A 17,506-nucleotide genomic window follows, 5' to 3' on the forward strand; every position below is an offset into this window, starting at 1 on the left:
GGCCAGGGCCAGATGGTGCAGTCGTACAGCAAACACTTCAGCCACACTTTGAGGCAGAGCCAGAAACAACAGCGGGCTCTGAGCGGCCCCCCTGTGTGTGGACCATTCACATGTGTACACAGCCCAGAAGGCAGGCAGGGTCATGTGCAGGCCGGTGAGGTACAAAGTACCACATAGGCCCACATTCAGTCTTCCAGCCTTGTCTTGAAGCAGTAGGCCGTGGGGAGGGTCACATCTGTGTGAACAGAGGATCCACCTCTGCAGTGGGCCCTGGGAACTGCTGCTGTAGCCCCAGGCCCCTCCCGTCCCATCCCATGGGCCCAGGCCCCACAAATGAGCTGGAATCTCGGCTACCACAAGACACCTCTGCTCCATCTAATGACTTGGCAGGCCACTTGGAGAATCTATTATTGTCTGGCACCTGGCATCACAAGTAGAAAATACAAATTTACACTTTTAAAATAAAGGAATGACCAATCTGGTAAACGTTTTGTTAAAAAGTTTTAAGGAGCTGGAGAGTAAACACATTTCTCCTTATCGAAAAGCAAGACATGCTTCCTCTCCACCTCTCTTCCACCCCCCAACACTCCCCCAGCAGAAGTGTGAATTTCTCTTACAGCACATCTGGAATGTCTGTACACACACACACACACACACACACACGGCTCCCCTCAGGCAGCAGCCCCCCTGCCAACCCAGGCTGCCCCCAGATGCCCAGACCAGGCAGTGGCCACAGCCCAGCAGCACCATGGACATGATCACAGCTGCTCAGCGCAGGAGAAATGATTCAAAATCTTATTTTCGGGGGACACTACCCCAGCCCATGAGGAGAGCCAGACAGCAGGCTGGGCAGGCGAGGAGGTCACCCTGGGTTGGTTTAAAGGGAATCCCTTGAGAAAGAAAAAAAAGGGGGGGGGAATCCCTCTACATTCACAACATCTATTAAAAGGTGATTGCTGGAAGGGGACGGTGAGAGGGGTTGGGTGTGCGAATATGATCCCCTCCGGAGGCAGAAGGCACTTAATTCAATTCCTTTTCCTTCTGCCCCTTTCCTCTCCTCTCTCAGAAGCTGTGGATTTCTCAGGGTGGAATGAAACAAAGTTTTCAGGAAAGATTACAGGAAGGTGGCTGGGATTTCCCTCCCTTCAGAGAAAGGAAGCACTAAGGCTGATGACAGTTTCTCAAGGCATCGGCGGTGACGACAACACACACACAAAGAAGTCCCTGGGCAGAGATCTTGTAGAGAAGAACCATCCTGTCCCCAAATCTAGCTACCACAGTTCCCAAAGGCTGAACTTTCACAAGCAGCCTCACGCTGCTAGGCAGGTCACCCTCCCAGACAGGCTTCTCCTTCACGGCCACAGCAAAGTTTCTGTCAGTTTATTGATGTTGGGTTTGATCAGCTCTTAGGAGAGGGTCTGGAAACACCCCAGCCTTAGGGCAGGAGAAGCTAGGCCGAGTCCTGATGGGTTCGTTCTGATGTTTTTCTGATGGTGCTTTCTCTCCCACAGAACATTAGCCACAATGTGATGACCCCAAAATTACCCCCTCTCTGGAGCAGCCGCCTCTCCCTAGAACTGGGCTTCTAAGGGTCTTATGATTCCAAAAAGAAAGTTAATATCCTGAATAAGCTTTCTTTCCGTGATAATTTTGCAGGCCCTCTCCTGGCGGGCTGGAGGGGAAGGGGGAAGACAAGGCACCACGGCTCTCCAGCAGTCTCTCCCAGCACCAGCTCCCACAGCCTGCGAGGGGGGCGGGGATGGAGCGGGCACCCAGTGGAAGGTGCCATCTTCCCCAGCTAGACCATGCAAGCTCTTGAGTGGGTTCCAGATGGCAGAGGCCCTGCCGTCCAAGCCCCCAGTATTCCAGCCGGTTCCCTCGAAAAGCTGCTGTGGCAAAGGCCTATGTGCCGGCGGTAGGCGCTGACGGAAGAGGTGGGGAGTGCTGTCTGGTTCCCTGAGTCGCCACCACCTTTTCCTCTCAGAGCTGCTCCTCAGACACAGTGGTGGGCGCTTTGCTGGTGTTGCTCTCCTCCTCCTCCTCCTCTGGGAGCTTCTGCAAGGCACAAGAAGGAGGCAGCCCTTTGGGTGAAGAGGAAAAGGACTGCACCCTTGGCTGCAACAGCGGCCCGTCAGGGTTGTCATCAGTGGGAAAACCAAGAGCCAGAGGCCCCTCAGCAGCCCCAGGAGCAAACAAAGGGAAGTAGAAAAGCAGCACCCAGCCTCTGCCAGTGTGCTCTCTAAACACACACACACACCCTCACTGTGTCATCAAAGAAAAGCCAGAAAGGCCAGCTCTCTGTGACACCATGGCCACCACAAACGGTCCCACTCCGAGTACCACGGTTCAGGCTCCCTCTGGGGCCTGCAGGAGAAGCAGAGCCCCCCCCCCCTCCCCATTCCGACTGCCTAAAACTCACCTGGACTGACCACTGAGTAGTTCTCCAAAGTGTCAGCTCTACAACCCCCACAGAAATTCTGACTACCTTCCTTTGGAGGCGGCCCCCAGCATGAGAAATGTTATTATAGTGTGCAGGGAATGGAGGCAAGACCAGAATTTTTGTAAAGGCAGGATATAAACTCAGTGGCTAAAATTATGTATATATACCTTATAAACCAGGGAAGAAGACTTTGGGTCAGTCTGGCTTTGACTTTGTTGGGGAAAGATGGCCCAGGATTAGCAGAGTCCTGTGGCTCACAATTGTTCGGGTGGGTCTGGAATTAAGTATGGCCTGGAAATGATCCTCTGGGGTCCCTAGGTGTATGCTGTGCCCTGCTTCTTACCTTAAGCACTCATCCGTGAGCGGGAAAGCCCTGGCACGGGCACAGCACTGCACCATCACCACTCGAGAGCTCAAGGGACATCTACAGGCCCAGTGCCAACTGGACACATGGTGCTTCTCCCCCAGGGACTGTCTCAGGCCTAGTCTGCAGCTGGGACAACAGCTGTAGAAACCCAACCTACCCATTCTCTTGCCGGTTCCTTGCCAGCAGCTCAGCCTCAGCCATGAGGAGCTTCCATTCAGGCCACCAGCCGTCTGCTTACGTCAATCAAGCAGCCTCTCGCCTCTCGCTCACGCACACGTGCACGCCCACGCACGCCTGCCCCCTCCAAAGCCAGCACTTTGAAATCACAACTAGAAACAGAGATTAGTGGGGGCAGAAGTACAGCCTCTGTCTCTAGCGGAGAACCACCAACTGGAAGAAAAACGGAAACCCAAACCATTTTCTCATCATCTCAATTAGCCATTAGCCCCAAGCTAGACATTCTTTCTTTCTTTTTTCTTTCTTTTTTTTTTTTTTTAACCAAAACTGTGTATCTCACTGATTAGAAAGAGCAGCTCTGGCCACAAATGTTGGGTGCCCTGTGCTCAGCTGGCACTGATCATGAATTTGTGTGCCGGTGGCCGGGTCTCCCTTACGCGGACTGCCATGGCGTGCATAATGGTGGGTTCCAGACGGGGGAGGCTCTGTGACAGCCCTGCCTTCCCAGGGTGTCAGTGCACCATGATTCTGACCTTCCCTGAACAATAGTCTTCCCCAGGTATAAGGGAGGTTCAAAGGCACATGGTGAGTTATCCAGGGACACAGACTTTGAAGTACCGTCCCCGGATTTGTCTCCTTACTCCCACTCAGTGCTATTTCCTATACTCCATACAGAAGATGACCAAGCCAACAGCTCCAACCTTGACTAACAAACCTGGTCCCTGTGCACCAAGATACGGCTGCGAGAATGGTGAAATATCGCAATAACCTAAATATTAAACAAGAGGAAATGGAAATATATCTATGTAGATATGAGGTGGTAGAATGTAACTGTGGAAAGTTTGCCAAACTACTGTTAAGCAAACAAGCAGGCTAGGACTCCAACCTGCTCCCGAAGACTCCCACAAAACAACCCTGAATGACGGACTGCAATGTTAATCTCCAGGTAATCTCCAGGTATTAGGGTTATAGGTGACCTTTTCTTTCTTCGTGTTTGCCTACATCTGCCAACGCAAACACAGATTACAAAGTAAACAGCAAAATCTCCTATCCCTTGACACAAGATGTCACATTCCAAATTGAAACCTTCTCACAAGAAATCTCTCCTGTTTTATTATAGGCATCTTGTTCCCAGGCTCACTCTATATTTCAAACCCTGATGCCTCCTTGTAGTGGGGCCAGGTGAAAGCCCATCCTCATGGAGGTAATGCCAGGGTCCTCGCGCCAGTCTAGAGAGCAGCATTTCAGCTCCAAGGCCTTCCTTGTCTCCCCACTGAGTTTCCTGCGCTAGGCTCTGCCCTCCACATGCTACCCGCTGGCCCGCCAACTCCAGAGTGTGATATCAGAAGACAAATAATCAATGAAAGCTTGTCATCCATCTGCCCACATATGTCCTTACAATACTAAATATACTCTTTCGGATACCATTTTTGCCTCACCAACTGGCAAGCTTTTCCAAAATGATAAGGCCTCCGTGTTGGCACTCCTACACTTCTAGAGCAATATACTCTGATAGTGTTGATAGGACCTTTCTCGACAACAGTTCAGCAATATGTACCAAGATCTTAAAAATGTGCATGAGCACTGATCCATTTCTCAAGGAAATAGTGTGCCTGGGAACATGCACAAAGGTTCAGCTTCCAGGACTTTAGTCATGATATTGTTTATAACAATGATTGAGAACAACCTTAATGTCCACAGACAGCAAGACTGTTAAATCATGGTTTATCCATATGCACTCATTAAAACACTGTGTAGAAATGAGAAGCATGTTATAATGACCTGATAAGGTGTTCACAAGTAAAAAAGCAAAAGATTCCATCTTTGTTCAAAAAAATTTACATATCCATATATACAACAAATATAGATATAGATATACATACATATTATATGTAGATATAGACATGTAAGTATTGCAAAAAAACCAGCATTTCATCTCTAGATGATAATATTACAGATGATTTTTAAATTTTGTATACCTTTCTGTATTTTTTTAGTTTTCTACAGAGAACATGTATTACCTCTGTAATGTGTTTTGGGTGGTTTGTTTGTTTTTTAAGTAATATCCCACTTTTCCTCCTCACATTTGAAATTGTTTTCATCCTGGCTGATTTGATTCAACCTAACATTTTGGTTGAAATAGTCCCTAGCTGATTAAAGCAGATGGGATACCCTCTTGTGTTCTAAATCATACCCCTGGTCCTCCCCCATCTACCACCATCAATGCCTACTCCCTGACTTGCCCTTTGTGAGCCCTGTTGGAAATGCACTGGCACCAGCCCCTCTAGCTCCACTGCACTGTCTAAGGGGCTGGAACATGCAAGGAGAACCACTGCCTTGGGGCCACCACCACCACATTCGAGGTAGGCTCCCACCTTTCCTCTCCAGCCACTGAACCCTGGGCGAAACAGTGGAGTCAGGGTCTCGGGACTTGTCTCAGGATCCAAGGAGGGGTTGCTGCTCAGCAGACTGTGACAACAGTGACATACTCTGGGGACCACAGCAGGGAGGCCAGAAGTAGGGAAGGAAGCAGAAGAGGCCAGGAAACAGCAGCACAACAGCCATGCCAAACACTCACCCAGGAAGCTCTTGGGTGCCATGTTTATGTGAGTTGAGCTGATCTCATGGCCTCCAGAGTGGGAGCCCCCCACAGTGGGAGCCCCCCGGGCTCACCCATGCTGCCACAGCCTCAAACAAAACCTGGGACCCCACTCTCAGCCCAGCAAGCTTCCACATACTCACATTCTCAGGAGTTTCTTTGTTTGCTTTCTGCCTCCGGAGATCTGCCTTAATGAACGCTGAGGTCAAGAGATTGAGAAAGAACACCAAAACACAGAATTAACAAGACACCAATGATGAAGTTCACCCAAGAGAGGGAGTCCTCACTTTCCGAAGGGTCACAGGTATCTCAGACCTATAGATATCCCAGGGAGATGGAGGTTCCCCCCACCAACTTGACAGAGCCTGGGGATCACCGATGTGCCTGACAGGCAGAAGCCAATGATGACCTAGGCCTTCATTTATATACCCGTGATATTTGCCAGGGAGTTTGCACATGTTGCGCTAGTCCTTACAACAACTCCCATTTTATAGTTTAAGAAAGTGAGCCTTCCAGAAGTTGGTCCACTTGTCCAAGGTCAAAAAGCTATGGAGGTCAGTGTCACAGTCTTGGATGCAAACAAGGGTCTTTTGGTACCAAATTCTAGGCTCATTCCACCAACACATGCTACTGCCCCTCAAACACATTTCTTAATAAGCCTTCCCCTCTGCCCCTCTGCAAGTGTACCCCCGATCTGTACGATCAATCAAAACACTGAGGTCTCAAATCACCAACAGCCTAAGCTCAGGAGCGGCCTAAGCACCATCTTGTCTTAAGGCCCCAACTCACCAGTGAGGGCTGCTCCAAGGGTGAGGAACACACAGAGAAAGATGTTCCCAGGCATGGTTCCGTAGTTGTCAATAATTTGGCCCTGGGAGATGGTGAAGATGATCCCGAACACCTGGAAAGGCACAAAGAAGACCGGAAACAAGGGCCTGGCCAACCAGCCCATGGGAGCACCGAGCTGTCATGATACAATGCCAGCAGCAGCCCAGTCAAGTAGGGAAAAAAGAGCCACTGTTTTGGGGCCACCACCAAATAAGAGTCCTACCTGGGCAGATACATTCAGGAGGCCAGAAGATATGCCTTCCGATTCTGGGTATGTCAACTCCACAGCAAACTCAAATCCCAGTGGGAGGTAGCCTGTCATGAAGAAGCTGAAGGCCAGATCATAGAAACAAGATGGTGGAGAACTTCAAGAACAAGAAGGATAGGGAGCCCACCTCGCCCACTTAGAACTCCTTTTCCTACTTTGTTTCTGGTCACCAAGATATTCCAGGCCATCCCTCTGGTGACCAAGGAAAGAGATACCCCTGCAGGTCAGGAAGAAGTTCCTATGGAGGCTTCATGTTCAGGAGCCCCCTGGGTGTCCCCTGCTTCTTCTATTACTGTCAGCATTGGGAGAAGGGATGGGGATGCCTGCGGTGTTCAGCCCTCAGCTGAGAAATTCTGCATCATTGGTCCGCAGGCCCTGTGCTGGCAGTGGGAACTCCCTGGACACTGAACAGCATCTCCCTGCTCTCTGGGACCTGGAAGGAGGATCTCAGTGTCCTCCTTTTTCCCTCTGGAGGCTCACCAGCTGAGAAGGACTGAGTATCTGTGTATCTCTGTCTCTGTCTTCCTCTTTCTCATACACACACTCATGTAGCACCCACAGGAAAATAACGGGGATGTGCAGCTAAGAAGAGACCCCCCACGGAAGGTGTGCTGTTTCCTGTGCTTTCTCATACAACAGGTCCAGAAAGTTCCAACTCTAATTTCTTACATCTGTAGCACACTTTGGGCTACTTTCACACTTATTTCTCTCTCACTCCTTGCAACAACTCTACAAGACAGGCCACTGTCATCTTCATTTACAGATGTGGAAACTGAGGCTCAGGGCAGTTAGGCGATGCACCTGTCATCTAAAGGTCAGCAGCGGAACTGGGACCAGGACCCAGACTTCCTGATTCCTAGCCCTGTGCACTTTTTCTGCCCACCCCACTGTTCCAGGCAGAGCTACAAGAGACTCTAAACATTTCCTAGCCTCCCTGAGTTCTGTGAAGGACAGACTCCATCCCAATGGCATGGAAGCCCCAGGCAGCCTTTTGAAGTGTTGCAAGCAAATAAGACCTCTGGCCACGATTTCCACATCTCCAGAGATCAATGAGAAGGCAGAAAAGGGACGAGTGTTGCTCCAAGGATGGTGGCAGCACTAGGAGCCACAGGATGCCGCTTTCCTGCTAGACAGGTCAGAGGTCAGACTTACCCCATTGTGCCAGCGGTGATGAACACTACCCACAGGTATCCCAGGTTCAAGGTCAGTGTGTACACCACCATGCCCACTACTGTCATGATGTAGACCAATAGGGTTGTCTCTCTAAAAGCAGAGACAAAGAAGTTGACTCACTGGCTTCTGACTATAACAGGACCATTCATTCATTCATTCATTATACAAGTATCATTTGGGCACCTGCTATGTGTCAAGCCCTCTGCTGTGTGCTGGGACATCAGTTCTCAGAACGTTCTGTCCATAAAGTTGATGGACACTGAACCAATGATCACACAAATAGTTATTTAAATACACTGTGGCCAGTGCTACAAAGGGGAAGCCCAGGAGAGGATGAGGCCCTCTTGTTACATGTGTGTGTTTGACTCCCACAGAACCCTCTCAACAATATCATGCTGCACCCCAAGCAAGAAGGACACAACCCTCTCCTTTCCTCGTCCTCCACCAAAAAACAAACAAACAAACAAACAAACAAACAAAAAAACTACAGAACAAACATCAGCTCCGGTCAGGCAGCAGTGGCATACGGGACTAGCTCAGAAGCCACCTCCTCCTGCTGGTCTGCTTTGCCCCAAGACCCCATGGCCATGGCGGGCAGTGAGCTGAGTTTTTAGATTCTCTGTCATCTGGAACTTCCTCCTGCCAATGGCACAGGGGCAGTGCATATTTTTCGCCAAACCCAAACTGCTCTGCTCCAGAGAGCAGAAGCTAAGCAAGAACATTCTCCAGCCCTGAACTAAGTGCTTGAGTCCAAAGCCCAAGTGCAAAAGCTTTGCCCACTCCCCATGACATTCCCCTTTGCCAGTCCTCTCAGAAGGACCATCAGCCGTCTGCTGATTCCTGTCTGGGGTTCGCCCTGCGTGCGCCCCTCCCTACATTTCTCCTCCCACGTTGCCCACTCGTGACTCTGCCGCAGTCCCATCCCTGCCACCGGACCTATGTTCCTCCCCCTGCCCTGCTGATGGCAGGCTGCAGGCTCCGCCATCCCCCTGCCCACCTTCCCACAAAATGAGCACTCAGATACTGAAAGCCAAAAACCCTCACTCATCCCCCCTGAAACCAGAAACAAGGTGGGGGCACCAGTAGATGTATACTTCGGTTCTATCAAACTAATCCCGCATTTATTGGATGCCAGGAATTCTGTTAAGTGCTTCACGTGCATTTCTTTTCTCACTCGAGCCTGACAAAAGCCCCACAAGAAACGTACGACTACCCCTAATTTTGCAAATGAGGAAACTGAGGCACAGACCCCTTAGGTTAATTCAGAGTCACCCACTGAGTAAATGCAGAGCTGGGATTTGGACCCAGCCCTGGGATCTGAAACCTACGCTGCTCTTTCTACTGCTGGACACAGGACCTGATACATTAACACACTTAGACACACTACGTGGTTGCCTCTTTGGAAACGCTCAAGGCCAGAGCCTGCAAAGGATGCCCCTCCCACTCAGGGCTTCACAGCAGCTGTGGAGGGCAGGCGGGCGTCCACATTCTCCACCTGCACCTGTGTCTGGTCCCACCCACCCCACAGCAGACAACTTCATGGATACCCGTTTCTTCTGCCGGCCATACAAGCTCCCCTCTTGCCGAGTTTGCTTAACTACAGCTTCGTTTTAAACCACTGACCCATTTAGAAAAACTGTAAGTAGTCCCAGCCTCAAATAACGGGATGTGACCCACCCAATTTCGAGCCACCATGTCAAACGGGTCAAATCTGGGAACCTCAGAGAGAAGAGAATGGGGCACCAAAATGCCCCGATCACAGAGCATCTTTCTCTGCCTGGGTCATAGCACAGGGTGAAGAGGATCTCACACTGATGGCAGGAGCTGGACATCAGGGACACTAGCAAACAGTGGTGTCTACATCCCCAAGTGTGCCCTCAGCCCTTTCCCTGTATTTTCTAGTTCTTCTCAGTCATCTGGCTGCACATCCCAGCCCCACCACCGTTCCAATCCCTTCCTTCTCCTGCCACAGATGGAGCCCCGGAAAGAGGGACACTGCTGTTCACTGGTTTTGGGGAGCGGCCAGTCCTCACTGCCCTCGGGCCGGGCTGAGGCAAACCACTGGCAGATGGCAGAGACGAGACGGCAGCCAAGCTCCCCCCAGCAGTCATTAAGCCAAGCCAGGCTCCACGTCGCATTCAGCCAGGCGGCCACATCCCCAGAGATGACCTCAACTGCCCTTTGTCTGGGGCAGCCAGAGTCAGACCTGGTCTGACCAGACCCTCACAGAAGCGGGTTTGTGTGACAGAGAACAGGTCTGCCACTGTCTGTCGCCTCCAGACATGGGGTGCTTTGGAGGCCTCGACAAAGCAGCCACCCTGCCCCAGGGTAGGACAACCCTGGCTGCTCCCCAGCTGACCCACATTAATGGAGCACCTAGTGTATACACAGCATTGGAAAGGAGCAACAAGAAGGGAAGGGCGTCAGGTCTCCATTCTCCAGAACCTTTCCTCTAAGCCTGGCTATTGGCTTGAGGCACTGGGTGGGCTGCTTTTTACAAAGGCGGTTTCCCCCACTGACCTGGCAGCCATGAGGATGGGGCCCAGGAATCTATTTTTATTAAGCGTCCTGGATGAGCCTGGCATACACTAAAATCTTAGAAAGGCTGCTCGGGGCTCCTGGAAACACGCTGGGCATTCAGGCCCCAAGCCCACCATGGTATTTACGAAGGAGGTATAAGCAGTAGCAAGATGATACGGTGTAATCCAGAGGAAGCCCAGCCACCTTGCTTAAGCCCTGGGAGCCAGGGGAACGGGGCAGGGCATCACTTCCTCATCGCCATTCTTTGGGATTTCCATTAACTTTGCAACTGCTGGCATTTTTCTACCTTCGTTTTCATTTCTCCCTCGTCTGCCCCTTTCGCAAACTACATGGGGGGAGGGGGAAAGAGTACTGGGCTAGGCCTCATGTCCTCCGTCTCTGATCTTATCAGATCCCCCATGGAACGGGTACTATTTCCCTCATTTAATAAATGGAGAAACTGAGACTTAGAGAAGATAAATGTCAACCGCTCGACCACTGAGACCCCCAGCTCTCACACCCAACCCTCTGGAGCCAAATTGCTGAGGAATGTGTCATTTCAAAACAAGGGTCCCCAACTATCAGTCCAAGAGGAGGACACTTACTTGTAGGTTTTGGACCTATCCAGCCAGATGCCTGAGATCATGGCCCCAAGCATTCCTGCAATGACGATGGTCAGGCCAATTCTTCCAGCATTCACTTCTTGCCCCTGGGAAAACCACAGCCCCCGTGATCACCCAAGCATGGGACAAGACACCAGAGCACAGTCAGCAGGAGGTGACAGGGGAAAGAAAGGCAAGTAACTCAGGCTCCATTTGAGCTGATTCTCTGAACGTACCAGGGCAAGGTGACCGAACTGTCCCAGAGCCACTCTGAAGTAGATCTTTTTTTAAATTTAATCTTTACAGCAGCCCTTTTATCTTATTTGTCATTATCCCCATTTCACAAACAGGGAGACCGAAATACATATATCCAAATATTCTGTGCTTAGTTGTTTTAATTTTTGAACTATTAGTGCCAAAAAGAATAGGAATATGACAGTTATATAATCTCGTTTGCTTCTCAAAATTCCCCACTGTGAGGTTAGAAATCAATAGTCTGTGCTTTATAGATGGGAAAAAAAAAAAAAAAAAACAAGGCACAGTGAGATGAACCTGCTAGCAGGAAGGTCGTGAGGCATTTATTAAGAACAGAGCTAGGATCTGAACTCAGACCTGTCAAACTCCAAAATGGAACACGTTAGCCACAGTGGCCTACCACCTCTGCAAGTGTGAAACCCCTGTCCTTTTTTTAAAGATTTTATTTATTTATTTGACAGAGAGAGATCACAAGTAAGCAGAGAGGCAGGCAGAAAGAGAGGGGGAAGCAGGCTCCCTGCTGAGCAGAGAGCCTGATTCGGGGCTTGATCCCAGGACCCTGAGATCATGACCTGACCCGAAGGCAGAGGCTTAACCCACTGAGCCACCCAGGTGCCCCGAGACCCCTCTCCTTTCAAAAGGGGGTTGGACCTAGGATTCCGGACTCCAGGACACACAGTATCCCACTCCTAGGATCCAGCCCTTGCTAGTTCTGTAAACATTTAAGAAATGCTTTCAGGCATGCCTGGGTGGCTCAGTCAGTTAAGTGTCTGCCTTTGGCTCCGAGTGTGATTCCAGGGTCCTGGGATCGAGTCCCATAGTCTGGCTCCTTGCTCAGTGGGGAGCCTGCTTCTCCCTCTGCCTCTGCCCCTCTCCCTGCTCATGTGCACTCTTCCTCTTCTCTCTTTGACAAATAAATAAAATCTTAAAAAAAAAAAAAAAAGAAGAAGGAGAAATGCTTTCAGTTGGGCAACCAAGAGTTCAAAATTAAACTCTGCCCCATTTTACAAATTAAATCTTTCATACATGATCTGTACATCTGTAGGTTTACCTACTGTACAGCTTGTCGTCATGCCATGTGCTTTACATACATAGAACATATGAATATATACATATGGGCACACATACATAGTATTAGTTTCTAATGCTAAAAAATAATCTTTCAATAAGTAATTGTGTTTCTTTTGCAGAAAGGAGAATGAGAGTTCAGAGAGGCTAACCAGCCTGCCACACAATTAAGAGCCACCAGAACTAGGGCTGAGAACCAGGGCCGTCTCCCTCCAAATCCCGTAAGCACAGCACCGTACGACACTGTCTGGAATGGCGAGGGCAGGGTGCTAGGGGGACTAGAGTTAACCACTGCCCCAGCTCCTGCCGGGATGGACAGAGCTCTCACTCTCTTCAGCGTGCTCAGGGGACTACCTTACCGGGTAGTGCAAGATCACCATGCGATTCAGCAGTGTGGACAAGGAATAAAAAGCACCAGCATTGAGACCTGAAAGAAGGAGGGAGACACACAGCATTAGGGGTAGCCTCTGCTGGACCACTGCTAACGTCTTCCCCTGGCAGGTAGGGAGGTCAGAAGTCCTCAGCTTCACTGCCATTATGAGTGGTGTCCCCAGAAAGTAGGAGGCTACTCAAGACTCCAAAATAAAGTAACTATTTTAACCATTTCTCAGCCCACACCACTGCCCGCGGATCCCTTTAACCCTGCCCTGGAAACACAGGCGCTAGAAACATTACTCCCAGGTCAGAACCGTCTACATTCCTCTCAAGCATTGACCTATTGACCTACAGGGTCAGCAGAACCACTGGACACCTTCCATCTCCTCCTGATGACCTGTCCCCGCTCCAGACTGCTCCAGGCCTCTGACCCGTGACATCACTCCTTCTGTGGGTCGTTTCTCTTTTCTGTCCCCATTTTTCCTTCAGCTTTCTTTTTGGCCCAATGTCACACAAAATCTCATATTTGAAACCAGAAAGCACCCTAAAGAGCACTGAGCTGACTCTCCTAACTCATCAATTCATCCAACAGATAAAAGGAACACCTAGAATATACCATAAGAATCCACGAGGCCATTTGTGCAAAGCTATAGTAGCTTTGATGAGACTGAAACTGACCCAATGGCGATGAAGATAATGATGATGATGGTAATGAGGAAGATAACGGTGAGGAGGAGGATGGAGAGGAGGAGGGTGAGGAGGAGAGTGGGGAGGAGAGTGGGGAGGCGGGTGGGGAGGAAGGTGGCAGTAGCACATTTTTATGTACTAGATACCATTTAGGTATCTTACAATCCTTACAGCAAGGTAGCTAATATTATCATCCCCATTTTATAGATGAGGAAAATGCACCCAGTTTTAAAACAAATACAGAAAGTCACTTTATAATGCTCACCAGAGGTCTTAATTTTAACTAATTTTGAGGCTCACAAGACCATCACTGGTACACTTGACATTAGATGCCCTGGAAGACTCTAAGTAACAGGACACAGCTCACGAGCAGGGCAGCCTCAGGGGTTCCTCTTTCATGAAGCCTAGACCATGGAGCCATCCAGAACCCATCCTCTTTGGCCTCACAGGCGCAGGGAAATGTGGGCATGGCAGCCACCCTGGTTTAACACCTTGCAGGAGCCACTATTGCTGGTGGCATCTCCAGAGGCATAGCTTCGGGGCCCCAGAGAGGACAGTCCAGTGAAAAGAGTCAGCACACTCAGAGAAGCACAAAGAATGGCCTCCTAGCAGATATGAAAAGGTCCCCCAATCCAGACAGTCATTTTTAACATTGAGGTCATTTTTATCATATGCAATGTTGCCTAAATGCAGTTCACTTACTCCCTTTATCAGGTTCCCAGAGAAATGAGACACAGAGTTAAGTGCAAAAGAGTTTTAAAATGCAGATTCCTGGGCCCCACCAAATCTGATTTTCTGAACTAAATCTGATTTTCCTGAAATAGAGCTAGGAATCTGTAATTTAAAAATAACAACAGGCACCTGGGTGGCTCAGTCAGTTGAGCATCAGAATCATGATTCTGGCTCAGGTCACTATCTCTGGGTCATGAGATCGAGCCCTGTGTTGGGCTCCGTGCTCAGTGGGAAGTCCCCTTGCCCTTGTCCCTCCCCCTCTCGCCCCTCCCCCATTGCTCACTCACATACTCTCTCTCTGTCTCTATCTTAAATAAATAAGTAAGGGGCACCTGGGTGGCTCAGTGGGTTAAGCCTCTGCCTTCAGCTCAAGTCCTGATCCCAGGGTCCTGGGATCGAGTCCTGCATCCGGCTCTCTGCTCAGCAGGGAGCCTGCTTCTCCCCTCTCTCTCTGCCTGCTTGTGATCTCTCTATCAAATAAATAAATAAAATCTTTAAAAAAATTAAATAAATAAGTAAAATCTAAAATAATATTAATAATAATAACAACAGGGGTGCCCGGGTAGCTAAGTCGGTGAAGTGTCTGACTTGATCTCAGCTCAGGTCTTGATCTGAGGGTCTTGAGTTCAAGCCATGCACTGGGCTCCATGCTGGGTATAGAGCCCACTTAACAACAACAACAACAACCCTAGCCATTTCTTAGACTCAGTAGAGTTCATAAATAAATGACCTTGGGAATCCGGAAGATCTAAGACTAGGCCCAGGCTCCCAGGTTAACATGGCGGCAAATGGTATGAGAAGGGTTTTCAAGACCATGAGAATGACCCTACGTTAGAGCTGCTCAATGCTGCTGCAAACCAGAATCACCTGGAATGCCTTTTAAGAGCAGATTCCCAGGCCCTCACCCAGACTTTCTGAAACTGAATTTCTAGAAGAAAGGCAGGGAAATTCAGGCACACACTCAACCAAGCACCCCAGGTAATTCTGTCATCAGGGAAGCTTGGGAAAGACTGATCCCAGATTCTATCTCTGGGTTCTGGATACTCTGTGTTCATTTCCCTTGGGTCCTTCCTGGACTTGTAGTAAACCCTCGTTTTAAAGGGTTTAAAGCCTCACCTCAGCAAAGCTCCAGGGAATCACAAGAAGGATATTATGCCTTCTCTCAAGCAGGATCTGAGAGGAAGCGCAATCACCCTCCCTAAACCCATAGGGTTGTGGGCAGTAGTAAAGCCCTTGAAAGCCCCAAGGGAAGGTGATAATCTTCCCGTGTTGGGCTGTGAGTTTGGATGTCCAACACTGGAAGATTATTCAGAAGGGTAGCTGAAGGCAAGGCTGGGGGACAACATGGAGAAGTGTTCCCTTTGAGGACATTCTTTAGAAGAGAAGCCTTTTCAGTGTCTTTTTCAATGTGGCAATTGTTGTGCCATTGATGATAGAGCAGAAGAGGCGGCCATGTGAAAGCAAGGCCTAGGGACTCAAGGAGAAGGTAGCCAAGGAAAGGTTATTCTCTGATGCCACACCACTGCCCAACTCTGCTGATACAAATCCTAAGACCCACTGGGCCCCCAAACTCTGGCAGACCTGTAGAGAATATGGTTCCAGCCCTGGGTCTTCCTGCATTGCCAAACCTGGAGAAGGGGATGGGGGGCTGTATTTTACTAGAGGAAAAGGCAGTTTTTTTATTCCTGTGATTTCAGCAATATCAAACACAAAACCCATCTCTGGCCCCTCCTCTCTAAGCTGGGCTGCCAGATTTAGGAAAAAAACAAAAACAACACATCCAGTTATAATTTGAATTTCAGGTAATACTTTTTCAGCATAAATATGCCCCCAATACTCCATGGGACATGTTTATGCTGAAAAGAATGTGCTGTTTACCTGACATGCAATTTAGTTGGACAGCCTTTATTATATCTCTCAAACCTATCTCTAAGGGTATGACCAGAGGCCTACAAGAAAAAGCCCCCTGAAATTCCTCCAAAGCCCTCACCAGGCTCTACTCTGGGCAGCAGACTCAGCAGCTTGGGGAAGACTTGGAAAGCCATGAGAAAGACAGTACCGGACATACCACCAGCTACATGGGAGCTACTCCCTACCTGGTGAAATGCGGTTCAGACCAATGAAAGAATGTAGGAAATCAAGTTCGCCAACACAACAGCAATGTGGATTCATGCAGTATCTCTTTGCAACTGCTTTAGAAGCTTTCATTGCCATTCAGAGCACTCCATTGGGAACCAAATTTGATTCTTATTTTCAGAGATTTTTATTTCATGGGCACAGGATGGGTGAAGGAGGTACATTCAGTAATTTGGCAGAGCAGACATTAAAACTCAGACTCCTTATTCCTTACGTGCCAACTCTGAATTCACCACTCCAGCATTCAAGGCTCTTACCCCAAGACATGTTCACCCACATCCAGCAAATGTGCCCATGAAATGCTATCATCGGCTAGATTCAAGCCACATGCTCTTAAGTGCATGTAATTCAGAGGAAAATATGAACATCATATGTACAATATAAAAAGTATGAACCATTTCCTTTTTCAAAGCCCAACCTGAAACTACAGGAAGGGTGGTGGGACACTCAGGAGAGCTTCAAAACACCTAGGTGAATTTATAGAGAGTTTTGTTTTGTTTGTAATTTGGAGCAAAGATTTAATTCTTAGGTGGCCTGAGTCCCAAACACTGCCTTTACATGACCTCTAAGCCTTAGAAAGACGCTAAAGTCAAGACCCCATCGTTTCCAAATCCCAAAGATGGCTGGTCAATATAAGTTGATCCTGCTTCGAAAACCCCAGAACTGATCTGCATCTTAGGAGAAGGCAACTCCTAGGCAGCTAGTTTAGAGGATTGAACCTGAAGAAGGAAATACCTCCCCTAGGTAAACCCAAGGACCACTGAGACAAGTGGGGCTAAAAGAGCTCTGGCTTTGTCTCTAGATGTTCCTTTCTCCATAAGGACACAAAAATGGCATGGTGGTGAGGAAGATAGGCTTCGGCATCAGTCAGACAGAAGTTCTGACTGACAGAAGCTCTGTTGCTTGCTAGCTGTCCAGTTGTGGGCAAGGAACTAAACGGAGCCTCAGCGTCTTCATATATAAAATGGAATGGAGTTGAGAACCGATGTCATGGGATTGTTCTGAAGATTAAATGTGATAATCTATGTAAAGCACTTAACAGAAGGCCTGACACACATTAATAGCTCAATAAAATTCTATCCAAATCTGTTATTAAGCCTAAAAATCATATACTTGTTGGTACAAAGTTTAGTCACCAAGTCCAATTATCTATCATGGAAAAAGGCTTGCAGTTTTCTAACTATAATTAAATATATGCAAACATCCAGATTAGTTTAACTCTCTCTCACTGGAATAACCCCAGGTCTTTGATGGAAAAAAAAATTAATAAATTCTATCT

The 17,506-nt window shown here is 48.8% G+C and overlaps 1 protein-coding gene across 1 annotated transcript in view; it reads right to left on the reverse strand.

The window, feature by feature from the left end:
* Positions 1–1,365: 1,365 nt before the first annotated feature.
* Positions 1,366–17,506, reverse strand: part of LOC111148618 (feline leukemia virus subgroup C cellular receptor family member 2) — a 49,839-nt gene continuing 33,698 nt past the window's right edge. Inside the window, 7 exon segments of the mRNA XM_022505342.1 lie at positions 1,366–2,055; positions 5,727–5,782; positions 6,373–6,484; positions 6,635–6,740; positions 7,832–7,942; positions 10,978–11,081; positions 12,657–12,724. Of these exon segments, the coding sequence (XP_022361050.1) occupies positions 1,981–2,055; positions 5,727–5,782; positions 6,373–6,484; positions 6,635–6,740; positions 7,832–7,942; positions 10,978–11,081; positions 12,657–12,724 (632 nt within the window). The 3' untranslated portion in view covers positions 1,366–1,980.

This window comes from Enhydra lutris, unplaced genomic scaffold (genome assembly GCF_002288905.1).
Source record: "Enhydra lutris kenyoni isolate GAN:26980312 unplaced genomic scaffold, ASM228890v2 scaffoldscaffold20, whole genome shotgun sequence".
Lineage (NCBI taxonomy): Eukaryota > Metazoa > Chordata > Mammalia > Carnivora > Mustelidae > Enhydra > Enhydra lutris.